At 35.9% G+C, this 15506-nt stretch overlaps 1 protein-coding gene across 1 annotated transcript in view; it reads left to right on the top strand.

The window, feature by feature from the left end:
• Positions 1-15506, top strand: part of ANGPT1 (angiopoietin 1) — a gene marked incomplete at both ends in the record, with an annotated part of 160010 nt that overhangs the window by 115122 nt on the left and 29382 nt on the right. The window contains one exon of the mRNA XM_079533382.1: positions 8039-8205. Coding sequence (XP_079389508.1) covers positions 8039-8205 — 167 coding nt within the window. The remainder of the gene's footprint in view (positions 1-8038; positions 8206-15506) is intronic.

Raw genomic sequence — 15506 nt, forward strand, 5'->3', positions numbered from 1 at the left:
ATGTTTCTTCAACATCTCCAGAGACAGTGACTCCCCCACTTCCCTGTCAGTCTGTTCCAATGTTGACGATTCATTCAGAGCAAAAAATTTGTTGTAATATGCAACCTGAACTTCCCTTTGCACAGCTTGAGTCCACTACCTTACTCGTACCTAGCTTACTAGTTACCTGGGAGAGAATACCAACATTCACCTCGCCACAGCTTCCTTTCAGGTAGATGTAGAGAGCTATAACATCTCCCCTGAGGCTTCACTTCTTCAGAACAAGAGTGGACCTGGAGGAAAGAAAAAAAATAGGGAATACACATCCTCAGAAAAGACAGAAAGCATGCTGCTTCTTCACTGAAAAAAAAAAACAAGACAAGTCAAGTGGTATTTGTTACATGGATAAGCTCATGAGAGGGGAATGAAAGGGGATAAAAAAGACACGATTAAGACACAAATAATTTTATAACATATAGGCACAAATACATTTCTTACAAATAGTACATTTCAAAGACGTGAGTTATAAATTGTCTTCATCTGAAAAAAAATTTTTACTTCAAGTGAGTGGAATATATAACATAGAAGTAGTTTGTTTCTTTCAAACATTTACCAAGTAATTTGGATATAAGGAAATGATTTTTAGTGACAGGAATGAGTATTAAGATATCCTATGAGTAACGGCTTTCACAGAGACTCACTCATCTCTGATAAAGAACTTCCTGTCACCGTACTTTATTAAAAAATTGCTTCTGACTGAAAATGCTACTCAGTTAATTGTAATAATAATTGACATTTTCATCACTATTACAAAATGAGCCAGCATGTTCTCCTCTTCTTCTGAGGTTTAGCTTGTCCAGTAGAGGCTAGCTCTTGAAACTGTTTAGTTCTGACCAAGGCTGTGTACATTTCTACCATAGGATCTAAGGGAGCAAGAATGAAGTCATTTTTGCTTCAGAGAGCTTTGGATCACCAGATTAGGCAATGGAGATGCTATCACACAAGAAAGCTTCTTCATTTTTTGGAATATTTCCTGATGAAAAAAATTAGCATAGTATTGAGCAGTTGCGTTTTAACTATGCTGTATTGAATATAGTTTTTAATGCTTATTGAAGAAATTCTCTAAGCAAAAGGTGGGCATGATATTTTACAAAATCCAACAGATATTTTGAGAGATTTTGTTTATTTTTTAATAAGGGAGAGAGATCCTTTGGTACCTGCTCTGCTATCCTCCAAATGAACGTTGTATGCTCTCATCACTGAACAGTTTTCTTTTGATGGATATATGTCTGCCTGATCTGTTCCATTTGGGACTCACTGAAGCAGCCCTTCACCTAGGAATTCATTTCAAATCAGCGTTATAATTATCTGACTCGTGTTAATCTTCTACTTTCATTCAATTTTTAGTATCCCAGTGAAGTCCAAGTTAAAGAGAGAACAGCAACCTGTAAGCAAAGAAAGAGAGAGAGAGAGAGCGGAAGAAAATTCAGTCCTACCTCCAAAATTCTTTCTTTTTTCCCAAAGTGAAACAAAATTACTTTTTTCTTTTTAAGGACATAAATATTTACCTCTAATCTATACAATTTATTTATTTGAAAATAACAGAAGATAAACTTCTCCTCCACTCCCAGTTTGTCTTAGAATACAAAATCAAGCTTTCTTTTCCTCATCTCCTTTGAATACATATAGTAAGAGCCACATTAAGTATCTGTATATTCCCAGGATCCATTTTTGCTAGAATGCAGGCACTTTGGGAAAAGGGTTCTCCAACTAGCCTGCCTTGTTAGGAAATACCTAATTTTAGTTGAAGAGTCAAGACGTGAGATTGAAATCCAGGCATGAGGAAGAATCAGTGCCTATTGCATGTAGATAACTGGAGGAAAGTGCGCTGTATGGGACTCACTGCCAGTCCAGAGGTACCATTTAAGTGAAGTTTGTACTTCAAAACTGGGATCTGCTTTTTGGGATTTTTCCTCATGAGGAAATCTGTTCTGTATGTTAAGGAAGGACAAAGACAATAATTTCTGTGTCTACTGATACATTTGGATTAGAAGGAACAAGAATGGCTGCAGAACTTGGACAAGATTGCGGTAAATAATTCAAGTGGGGAATAATTGTACAGACACTTAGTTCTGTATTTAGCTTGAAAGTAACTTTTCATTTAAACTTTGGAGAAGGTGCCTTTGCGTTCCACCCAAACATATTTTTGAAACATTGCACAAAGTATTTGTTTGTATTTAATAAAAATAACTATGAATATTTATTATTATTTTAATGTATTTTTAAGTTAGCATTATTTAACACATTGGTTATTTCAGAAAAGTTTAACCTGTTTCTATAGGCCATATGTTTATTTTAAAATAAATATACAGTGAGTAATCCGATGTGATGAAAATGAAAAATTATTCTGAACTTTTAAGAAATTATCTTCTTAAACAAAATCCATGCCACTTCCTAAGCTAAGGCAAAATGAGCTGAATATTCTTTATGGCTTCTGGGAAGACACTGCTGTTGTAAAACACTGAATTATTATCTGCCTTTTTCAGTGAATTGTCTGACAGGAGATGAACCCATAGAATATATTGACTGTGTCTGGTTTCAATTTTATTTTGTCTATAAAAAGTCAAAGCTTCCTATGAGCATTATCAGACAAAATAAATATAGTAAGAGAGATAATTTTTTAATAAACTTGGAGTAACATGATTTAAGCAGAATACCCCCACAGCATTTGCCAAACCTAATAAAAGTCTTTTGCACCCTACTTATTATTTTTGAATAAGTATCAACTTCTTAAATTCTTCAGATCATTTTTCAATTTAATATTGAATTAAATTTCTTTGTGTTCATGACTGCTTTTTGTCTTTGTTAATCATTATGCCATTTTAAATGAGGTGAAGTAGAACCTGGAAATCATCTAGAGTAATTATAAAATATGCTTTTATTGTCTTTGATTCTATGTGTTAATGCATATAAAAGGACAGCACATTCTTTTTTTTTCTTTTATAAACTATATATAAAACAGTTGGACACTGTGTCAAAACATACACAATTCTATGATATAGCTGGAGGCATAAAGAACCAGAAAACTCGTTGCTTCATCCTGGTACATATATGCTTCATCCTAGTACATATACATATTGCTCTGAAAGTAAGTTGTGTTATCATGTCTTCAAGACCCATTCTAAATGTAGTGCAAAACACCACAAGATTATTCCTTGATAACAAAACTACTCACTAATTGTGATTAAACATCTTTTTTTCGTAACTTCAGGTGAAACTTGGCCAAAATACAATCATAATGCAGTTTTCAATAGCTGCAAAAATGTATTTCCAGTTTGTGAAAAATAAAATGAAACATGAAAATAATTTACGCTGTCAGTGCAAAGATTTGTATATCCTGCCTGTGACTAATGCTGAGCAGTTGAGAAAATATATTAGGGAATGCAAGCATTTTCTCAATTTCTAAAGAGTGCTCGTGAGGAAAATGTAGGAGAGTTCTGAAAACTTCTGGAAATTTCTGAATTTTTCCTGTTACGATAACCACTTTTTTGGGAAATTGAAGTGCCCAGTTTACCAGTTTTTAAGTGCAAACTTTTAACATGAAGCATTTGTTACAGTCATCTGAATACAAAAAACCAAGAATGTTGACAGAGCCAATAGGTGAAGGAAAACAAATACATTTAATAACAGTTTGGGGTCTGAAATAAACAACTTTTTCCCATGTAAGTTGATAAACATGGTTTATAGGCAAGGCTGAAAGCATCTTATCACTTGGCACAAAGTTAAACAGCAGAATGTGTATAACTTTCCTGTTGACTAAAATGCTTGACTTTCATTACTGAATCGACTTGCAAACAGCAATCCTAATGAGGTTTGTTGTTGCAGAATTTTGTCTCTTATTGAAGTCCCTTCTCATTACTAAAAATCTCCCTGAATTTCTACCAAGTATTTTCTAAGATTTGCTGTGGTGATAGTTTGAGTTCCCTTGTAATCTCCATCAAATCTCTCCCAGATGTCTAAGGATACCTCAGAGGCAATATATGTTGAATATCTGCTTTTGGCTGGCTGGTTTGCTCCTGCTGATAGGCAGCTGGAAAGCTGCTGCATCTCCCTGGGCCTGCCCACTCCATGCAGCAGTTCTCCTGAAACTTTGTTGAACTTCATGTTTGTGAGATGTAGATCCCATTCTCAAAACTGTTCCAGGCAATTCATAAAAATAGCATACAGGTGTGCATCACAAGTGCACAAGCTTGTTTCCATAAGTCTTCTGGCTGAAGAAAAAAATATTTTGCATTTGAAGATAAAATTCAGAACTGTGCTTGAAGGCACTGAGGTATAATCAAAACAGCCTTGTATGATCTTTCTTTGCTATCATTTTCTCTACCAGCATCAGGGTAGGAATGCAAACTAAAAGTTAATTCACACAAAATCAGACTAGTGTCTGATTTAGATCTAATAAAGCTCTGATTACCTGTTTATTTGTTTGGCTTCCGATCATAATAAGTGCTTAATAAAGTACAGTACCCATCCTAAGGAGTATTCATTTCTTCAGAGGTATTTTTTGTATTCTGCTTACTACTTTGTTTTTATTTCATAGAAGCAGTCTAATTTAAAAGGAGTGTCTCACGATAGAGAAGATAATAAAAAAATACGTATTTTTTTCTAATTAGGGCATGTCAAGAGATTTATTTGAGTATATAGTAACAAAAAAGCTTTTAATTGTAAATGGAAATTGGTTTTGAGAATGCTGATCACCAATTAAAAAAAAAAATTAGTTGAGAAATTCAGCAGTACACATATGAAACACAAATCATTTTTAGCCTACACATTTCTAATCTGATTTTCAATAAAGTAGCTCTTTTGAATGTTGCTAATGCAGAGACTTTCCCCATAACATTTTTTTTTTTTCATTTTTATATTCCTTCTGTTCCTTTTGCTTCAACTTCATTTCCTGTGGTCAGGAGAGCAAACCACTTAGCAACAGATTTTCATCTTAGCGTAATAACATGTGAAAAGGGAGAAGGAAGTGCAAATGCGAAGAAGAAAAATTATTATTTTCAGAATAATTATGTATGGTGTCTGGAGTTCATATAGAACACATATGGGAACACAATGTTAAAAAGCCACATGTACTATATCCTGAATAAGCTGTAATTTAAATAAGATAAGACAAATATAATTCAGTAGAGCCACAGTTCAAAGGAGAGCCCCTACTGCTTGCCAGTAGTGAGAAAATGGGAGAAAGAATTTGACAAAAATCTTCTTTTAAAGGAAGAAGGCTGTTAAAAATAATAATATATATTTTCTAGAATAAGAAGCTACACAGATATCAATGTCACATATTTTGACTGGTATATAGACACCTAAGCTCCAGTGATAAAAGAACTTATCACATCTGGATTTTAGGGAGAAAAACTACCTGCTGAGTAGCCCTGCAGAGTATGTTTTCCCTTCCTTTCAGACAAGCAGCAATAACCATGGGCAAAAGAGAATGTCAGAGACTGGCTGAGGTTGCTCCAATAGGTCACTGCCAACATTGCTGCAGCAGGAGTGGCTATGTATGAGAGCCATAGGGCAGAGAGATAAGGTGAGGTGATGGAAAGGATCAAAAGAACAGATATGAAACGTAGGAAACCACTCAGCTTCAGGCACGGTTTATGTAGATAAGGAATAGGCCATTACATTTTAGAAAGTATGTACAAATTAAAATATGCATGCAAACAGAATCAAAGCAGTAGGTGAGAAACACAGAACCATCATCATGGGAAAGCGTGAGGAGCAGAGCTCAAACTGACAGATTGTTCTGTTCAAAGCAAGATATCAACAGAATAGGATTCACAACAAACAGGATTCACAGGGACTAAAATGGAAAATCATCCCTTTAGAAGGAAGATATAGTGAAATAATGTGCAGGAAAAGAAGTGTGGAGTAACAGTATGCTTCTGTACTGAAGTCTAAGTCCTCTCTGAGACTCACCATAGGCTGAATCTCAGTTCTTGCAGACTAAACACTCTGTGGGATACATGAGTATCACTTCATGCCCTCTGAGCTAAAGGGTAGCCATACAGAATATCATCTGTTAATACTATCATGGGCACTGCAGAGAGAAAGTAACTTACCATAGTGAACAGTAAAGGAAAATATTTGACATTCATTGCAGTCTAGTCTAGAGATATTTTATTGTTAACTTCTGTCATTTCTTTCATATTTCTGGCAGACACAATTTAGTACCAGAAGGTGAATTTGTATCAAAGCAAGAATATCATTTTGTCATTCATGTAATTTAATCAGGAAATTTTCACAAGGGGCTTCTAAAAACATTCCTGGCATATCAGTATAAGCAAATCAGCACTTTTCCAGCTTCCACTTTTACTAACACTAGAAATATGAAAAAGCATGAACTAGTAACCTTGAAATAGTTCTTCACAAAAATGGATTACAATTTTAAATAATATCTACTGTTTGAAGCCAGTAGTTCTCAGATATAAAATAACAGTTTGCAAAGAAGAATAAATTTAATATATAGTATTTTTTTTTTGTGCTAAATAAGGCTTTTAATTATGGTAAAATATTAATTAAACATAAATAAGTTTAAAACCTGGAGGATGCACAAAAAATATATGTGATTAGGAGTGCAGTTTGAACATTGTTTTCTCTTTCATCTTTTCATGTTAGAGAATTGTATAGCTTGGAAATGAGGTCATCTGAATATATGAAATGTAAGGAGAGTTAGGTACCTTTAACTACATTATCCTCTGCTGTGCTTTGGCTAATCTATAAAAATATTTGATCCCCTTAAATTAAAGATTTCAAAGTAACATAACGCACATAGATATCTTATGCCACCTCAGCCTGGTAAGAAAAAATGAAATTTATAGTAGACAAAATCTTAGGCAATATGACTCTTGTGTAGATCAAGAGTGGGGAAAACAAATAGTTTAACTGGGGATCACTCATGGGCTGGGTCTTGTCCTACATATGCTATATGCAGAAGACGATTTTAAACCGAAGGTCTGACACCAGTTATAGCGCACAGTCACAGCAGAGAGATTGTCAGAATGTCCTCTACAGCTAATTTCAGTTCAGTGTGTAATCTAAATGAATGTAAATAAATAAATAATTTTTTAAAAATCATAATGTACAATAGAATTTTCATTTGGTTTAATTGTCTTAATGATAATGAGGTATAGAATCATATGAAATGTATCACAGTAATTCTTTACGTTCAATATTGCCACTGATGAATATACATATGTTTTTCTGAAAGTAAAGCCTCTTATTTATTACCATGGAAAATATGAAAGATACAAAAAGAAAAATAAAACTGTTTCATTGTGCAAACTCTCAGTTACAAAACAGTTTTTCAACATGGTCTCCATTATTAGCTGCGCATTTTTGCCAGCGATGAACATGATGCATGCCATGCTTCTAAAAACTAGCACTAGTGGAAGTGATCCACTGTTGCTGTTCCACTGCTGAAACACACCATCCACCGCCTCACTGTGATCACATCCACTGTTTGGTTTACAGAAACTTTCAGCAAGTATCAGTGAATGTCAGTGGGTGTAATTTTTTCCTCATGGAGGAATTCAGTTTCACACTTTTGCTTCATCTGCATTCCTGTGTCAGATGCCTATTTGTCAAACTGTCCCTCAGCTGACATCTATTACACAGTGACAAAAAATAATGAGATACTGGTGGGAAGGATCACCCTCTACTGCCATACCACCAGCATCCGCCTTATATTACCTGCCAGTAAAATAGGAGGTATTACTTTTGGAGCAATCCTCATAGAAATTTAGCATCCTACTATTAATGTCTTGCAATTGGGAAGTGATTTTTCAATTGATAATATCCACTGCCCTCAAAAATATCAGTTGAATTTCACAATTTTCATTCCTGCTAAGTATTGACAGACTAATTTTAAAGACTAGGACACAGAAACTCCATGACCAGTAATTAAGATGTATAGGTAAAAAGTGATGATGATTTTATTATTGTATAAATATTCTATAAATTATGATAATTAAATCTAATTTTTCTGTCAACTTTTTTCCAGGGTTTTGGTAGCCCATCAGGTGAACATTGGCTGGGGAATGAATTCATCTTTGCAATTACAAGTCAGAGGCAATATTCTCTAAGAATTGAACTAATGGACTGGGAAGGAAACCGGGCTTATTCACTGTATGACAGGTTTCACATAGGAAATGAAAAGCAAAATTACAGGTAAGAATCTCTTGAAATTCTTTTTCCTCTGCTGAGTGATAAACATTGTTCATTGTTTCCCTGTTAAATATGAGAAAGGATAATAATATGATTTTGATTTTCATGTCAAAAGGATGCTAAAAAATGCCATAGCAATTTAATTTCTCATTGAAAGTTTAGAAAAAAAACTAATACATTTGAGAAATAAAGAGTGAACAAACAATTGCCCAATTTGTAAGAAGTGCTTAAAATTGCATAATTTTTTGCATACCTAAGAGCATCACAACTCAAAACTGATTGAATAGGAAAAAAAAACAAACATGGATTACATTACAAATTGAAAATTTTTGTCTTGGAAATATTAAGAGTGAAGCAATGGAGATAGGAAAAGTTACTCAAAAGTACTGTTAGAATATCGATATTTCCAAACTAAAATTTAGAGTAAATGAAGAATAAAATCAGAATGCTGTATATTACTGTGTGTAGATAAAACATTGATTCACAAAGGTGGAGGTGGAACACTCACTCTGAGTCACTCTAAGGCAAAGAGTGAAATGAATAAAGAAAATCTCTTAAAACAAAGGATAGAAGAACTTCTGCAAAATCTAAAACCAAAAGTGTAAATGTGTATTATGTGGAACTTACGCATTTGAAGATGTTCAAGCAGGAGAAAAGATAGGAGAAATACTTGTCAAATGAGGAAAAAAATCAATGTACAGTTACACATACATTTAAAAAATATGATGAAAATTAAAGGTGCCAGGAATATTACTCAGGATGTGAATTAAAATGACAGAATTTGCTGACAGAATTACTGTCATTTTTGCTTGCATTTATTCTGCACTGAACAGCAACAATGCAGACCATTGAGGAATAGGAAGAATGTTGCAAATTTAACTTCTGTTAAAGCTTGTAGTAAGGATTTTAAGGATACACGTAGATAATTCCTGGAAAAATAGTGAGAAAATTTCTTGTCTTGTTTTAAAATTCTAGACTGTCTTTTTGGTAATATAGCAGGCAAACCTGGAAACACTTTGGGGATTTCTGCCTGTCTTAAAACCATATGAAGTGCCCAAAGCAGGGGAAAGGCAAGGATTTTTGGGGTAGGGCAGTGCTATTTGACCCTCTGTCAGCCTGGGAACTCTGCCGGGTGCTGTGACCCAAAGCTGCTTCAGGTGTGAACAACCAAGACCAGACATGAGTTTAAGAAAGAACCTGCATATATTTAATTGTCCCTTTCTTTGAACAGATTTAGCCTGATCAAAATAGTATTATTTCCATATGGCGGATTCCACAGAGCAGGGACTTGGCAGTCTGTGCCACAAACAAGACAATATTTTGGGGGGAAGAAAGGAAATCTAGCCTTACAGATACAAGTGGTAGCGTACCATTTATTATCAAAGCCAAAGAAAAAGCCCTAGCCCAAGATGTATTAACCTTTCTTCACATGTCTTTTGTTGGCTGTATTAAACTTTGTCTCAAACAAAGGGCCCTTAAAGTGCTTGGGTGATGAAACTGACACCTGGAGATTTCTTAAATAGATTAAGTTTAACATTTTGATGTACAGTAGAGGAACCCTAGAAAAATCATCCTGAATGAATCTAGATCTACAGATGTGTATGGCACCAGGGAAGTATTTTGGAAAGGAAAATCGCTTCATTAGAAGAAAAGGTGATTTTTTTGGCTATATAAAATGTACTTCCTGAGCTGTAGAAGATGATCTATTAAAATATTTCTAGTGAATATGAAAAACAAAATGTTTCAAAACTGTAGATATTAAATCAGAAAGGGTGTGCAGGCCTTAAAAAGTGTAAGATTGGGTAACATGACTGAATTTTGCTACTCATGTTCAAGTCACATTTCCACAAACACCTGTAGGAATTTCAACTGAGAACACTGACTGCATTTCTGGTTCTTGCCGTCCTTCATATTTCAATTGAACACCAGAATTTGCTCAATACAATCTGTCTGGGAAATGGAGAATTGGTTTCATTAACATTATTCTGGAATAAACAGGGAGCTAAAAAAGCTCTATCATCTCTGTTGGACCTTGCTGTTTCAGATGAATTACTCAGTTACTTTTACTCAAACATATCTGAATATTTAAAGAAAATAAGGAAGTTCCAGAACTAATGAATTGTAAGCCATGTGACAATCTAAATTGTTTTTTTAACACTTGACAAATGTATTGGTGCCTTGCGCAGACACACATACGTCTAGCAAACATTTTGTGAACAAAGTTTATGATGGACTTTTCTAGAAATTATTATAAAAATGCATCCTGTGACACGGCAACTCTTTATTTTGCTTGCCAGCATCACTATCTGCGATAGAAGCAACTCCAGAAGGCAGACCAAATAAAAGCCTGATTATTGAGCCCTAGGCAGCTGGCCGCTCCTCAGAGAATGCTGTTTGTCCTTTATCTAAGGAACTGCTATTTAAATGAGCCCTCTGAAGTTGAAAAGCACTGTTCTCAAACTTCTGCTTTTCCTTTTGTTCACAGTTGTCAGCTGTCAGGCATTTGCCATATTTGCTTTCAATACCTCAAGCACAGAGCAGCATACCTTTTTCAGAACTTCACTTACTGTTTGTTTGAAGTCATCTCACCATACGAATTAGATATTCTTTAATTTTGGTAGCCATTAGAATTTTCTGCTTGTGGCCAGCAGTAAATTCTTCTTCAGCGTTGTTTGGACAACTAAGGGATTGTAGGTTATCCATACTTTACGTTGGTTTCAAGAAACGCAAGTTAACTAAGAAGTGTTGGACAATAAAGAAAAAAACTTCTGAGGTGATCTGGATAGTAGATAAATAGAGGAAGGATATTGAAATGAAAGGGAAAGCTCAAGAAATTGAGCATTTATGCTATGGTAGTACCTTGTACATTTGGAAGACAGGAAAAAATTATAAAAGATCCAGGTCTAGCAATTGAGTAGAGTAAGTTAAAAGCTGCAAATACCACAAAGTGATAAGATGCTTCTATGAAAATACGGAAACTCATTTTCATGCTATTTTTCCAAAATCCAACCCCAACATTATGCAGAGCTTGATTCACTCTGGATAACTCCCAATTGGTGATTTCACAAGAGTTCTGTTTTTTCTCTAGGTTGTTTGTATTCTCTTTACTACTTTTTATTAGCTTAAAGAATCTGTGATTAAAAAGAGTAATGCTGAACATATGTATGTTAAAAATATTCTTGTTTCTCTTTCAAAATGAGGCAGCTCCAAAAAGGTTTCTGGGAATGTAGAATCAAATGTATTTATCCCAGATGATGACTGCAATGAAGAAAGTAGAGATGAAAATTTGTGTAGTGAAATAATAAATGTATAATGATAAGTAACGGAAACAGGAAAAACAGTGTTGCATCTCCCTTGAAGGTTTCGATAGCCTGGAAGTTTTGAAGTGATTAATTTCCTTTGTAATATCCTTAGATTTCTTATTTACATGAGAAGATTGAACACAAAGCTGTGTTTAAATTCAATGAAAATACTCTTTGACCAACTTTTTGCAAGTCTTGCACTATGTCAAGTAAAATCTCCATACAGTAAAAAGAGTCAGATCTTACAAGCCCGCGTTTAGTGCAGTGTTTTTTAGAAAGTCAAAAGACGTATCACAGAAATATAAAAATTTCATTAGAAGAGTCACCCAGAATTCACCTAGCCTCTACTATTTTCCTGTATAGACTAGTGCACTCTTGTCAACGTTGCTGCTTTTGTGAGCCATATGGTTATGTTTTGTGCTGTGTCCTCATACCCTCCAGAATCAACCCAGAAAAGTAATCATGTCTTAGGATTCCAGGCTCCATACTTCATAATCCTACATATTAGTTAATGACAGCAGATATACTGAAGTTGGATTATGAACAGCAAAAATTTCAAGCTTCGTGCACATCTGTTTTTGCCACTCACAATGTAGAAATAGCTCTTCGAAGTGAGGCATGGGATGAAGAATGGGGGAAATAACGTTTTAAATTAGCCAAATTGTTTGTACCTCAGAATCCTTAGAAATGTTTAATAGGCTCTCTATGACACTGTATTACAGTATTTTGTCAATCCACTATTTAGAAAATCTTCCAATTCCTACAATGACTTACTGTCTTTGTTCTTACTCATGAAGAAACATGATTAGATGATGAGTGAGTACCACTTAGGTTGGCATGATTTTGGGATTGCTGAAAGCATAAGTGAGAACTGTGAATGGATAGAGAACATCCCAACTTTTTTGAGTGAATTGCTGTTTTAAGGTGATAATTTGTAATTAAGGAGAACAATCTTTGTTTGGAACCAGCATGAGAAAGAGATTAGGAAATCTTGTAAAAAATGGAAGACGGTATAGATGTATTTTCAGTGGAATAAACAGGAGACAAGTAGACAGGGAAATATCAGTTATACAGAGAAAATTTAGATGTAACATTCCTCAGAGGAAAGAAGTTGATGAAATTTGTTGCAAACAGAATGGGGATTTTCAGTGATGCCTTTGCCATGAGTAACTTTTTCTTTCTGTTGCACTTGAGTAGTTTAGATAAAACAGGGAATCAGTCTTATCTGGAATTTTTTTCTGATCCATCTGCTTAGTTTCCTTGTTCTTAGCATCACAGTGAACCTTAGGTGGCCCAGAAGACGATGGAGGACACAGATGAAACCTGTAGGTAGCTAAGCAAGAAAATAATCATAGATTTAGTGTCCAGACCCCATCACTGTTTTGCCAAATATGAAATCTATAGAATAACTCAAAAAATAGTCATGGTGCAAAATTTTGAACGCATAGTCATTTACATTTATTTAGAAACTTGAAATTCATTTTGCAAATCTGCTTCACAGGAAATACACATGAAAAATCATTTTAACAGACAGAATGGTATCTGTGGCATGCATCCATTACATGATCTAAAGATAAGTTCAATATTTTTTTCACCAAACAATTGGTTCTTTTTTATTTATCTGTTTGAGTAAAGAGAAAAAGCATGGACTGCAGCTGCACAGACATGACTGTATCAAATCTTGCCATAACAGATATTCAATGGCCAGCAGGTTGAGGGAGGAGATCCTCCTCTTCTATTCTGACCTGGTGAGACCACATCCAAAATACTATGTCCAGTTCTGGGCTCCCCAGTTCAAAAGGAGAAAATTCACCTAGAAAGAGTCCAGTCAAGGGTCACAAAAATGATTACAGGCCTGGAGCATCTTCTGTACGAGGAAAGCCTGAGAGACCTGGGACTGTTCACTTTGGAGAAGAGAAGGCTGAGTGGGGTTCTCATAACTGCTTATAAATATCTAAAGTACAGAAGTAAAGTTGATGGGGGCAGGCTCTTCAGTAACATGCAGACATAGAACAAGGGGCAATGGCCAGAAACTGGAACACAGAAAGTTTCATACTAACACAAGGAAGAACTTCTTCACTGTAGAGTATATGGGAACTGTTGATCGCAGCCTGGACCTCTAATTGACCACCTGAGGCAAGCAATAAGTCTACCGTGGGAACACAGGTGAAGGCAATTCACCTGTGCTACCAGAAGGGGTGGAGCCTGACTCCATCTCACCTAGATCCCATATAAGTGTTGACTGCCACTGAGGAAGGATCTCTTTCTGGAGATAACTCCTCATGGAATTTATTGTGAGCCTATATCATTAGTTAGCATTTTTCATTTATTATCTTCCTGCTGCAGTAATCCTACTTAGCCTAACCTCTGTGCACAGAATCACAGAATTGTAGGGGTTGGAAGGGACCTCTGGAGATCATCAAGACCAACCCCCCTGCCAAAGCAGGTTCCCTACACCAGGTCGCACAGGTAGGCGTCCAGGTGAGACTTGAATTTCTCCAGAGAAGGAAACTCCACCACCTCCCTGGGCAGCCTGTCCCAGTGCTCCGTCACCCTCACCGTAAAGAAGTTCTTACACGCATTTGTGCAAAACTTCCTATGCTGCAGCTTATGTCCATTTCCCCTTGTCCTGTCTCCACGTACCGCTGAAAAGAGACTGGCCTCACCACTGTGGCCCCCACACCTCGGATATTTATAAACCTGGACCAGGTCCCCTCTCAGTCATCTTTTCTCAAGGCTAAACAGACCCAGTTCACTCAGCCTTTCTTCATAGGGGAGATGCTCCAGGCCCTTCACCATTTTTGTGGCCCTCCACTGGACTCTTTCCAAGAGATCCCTGTCTTTTTTGTACTGGGGAGCCCAGAACTGGACGCAGTACTCCAGATGAGGCCTCACCAGGGCAGAGTAGAGGGGGAGGATCACCTTTCTCAACCTGCTGGCCACGCTCTTTTTAATGCATCCCAGGATGCCATTGGCCCTCTTGGCCACAAGGGCACACTGCTGGCTCATGGCCAATCAGGACGCCCAGGTCCCTCTCTGCAGGGCTCCTCTCCAGCAGTCCATCCCCCAGCCTGTACGGGTGCATGCAATTATTCCTCCCCATTAATTGTACACAGAGTGACAGAGCACTGGAACATGCTGCCCAGAAGATTGTGGAGTCTCCTCCTCTGTAGGTATTAAGACCCATATGGACACTTGCTTGTGTGACATACTATAGGAAACATGCTGTAGCAGAAGCTTGAACTATGTGGACTATAGAGGTCCCTTCCTACTGCTACAGTTCAATGATTCTTTAATGCCAAGCTACAACATCTGTCCATATGTAGATACCTGATTTCCCAAGAGCTGCAACTTGTAGAACTACCAATGAGGTCTTGCACTAATATAGTTAATTTTCACATGATAGAAAAGCAGTGATGTCTACTTTTCTCTAGATTATAACTTAAAAGTGAGAAACTAAAAATAAATAATAAAATGAATTGGATTTATGTTGAGTAATGTGGTGCATTAAAGGTGTCATGGGAAAAATAATTTCATTGGCAGAATATTTATTATTTTAATCTGATGGAGTTAGTTATTTGCTGATTTCTTTGTGAACTCTTTTTAATCTTAAACAGTCCCATGTAAAATGAATGCTGGTATTAACCTGCGAGCCCTTTTAATGGAGAGCTTCTAATCTGCACTTGTTTACAATAATCTACTTTTGTACTCCTCATGTTTCAAAATCTATCGATCAATTTAGTTTACATGTCAGCCGACAATCTCTTTATTTAAAGGAAAGCCAACTGAAAATTCACAGTTTCAGTCTAGAAAGAATACAATTTTCATTCAGAAACGTAATTACATTTGCAATTTTATGCAATTCTGTATACAAGCCTGTATTTTTAATAGTAGCATTTTTTAAGGCATAAAAGCACGCAATGTAAAGAACCTATTCTTTCATTTCTTATTTTTGTCACAGTTGACTCTAGAAATCTATAATGAAATAATATCTAGAATATG

This window comes from Tetrao urogallus (genome assembly GCF_951394365.1).
Source record: "Tetrao urogallus genome assembly, chromosome: 3".
NCBI classification, from domain to species: domain Eukaryota; kingdom Metazoa; phylum Chordata; class Aves; order Galliformes; family Phasianidae; genus Tetrao; species Tetrao urogallus.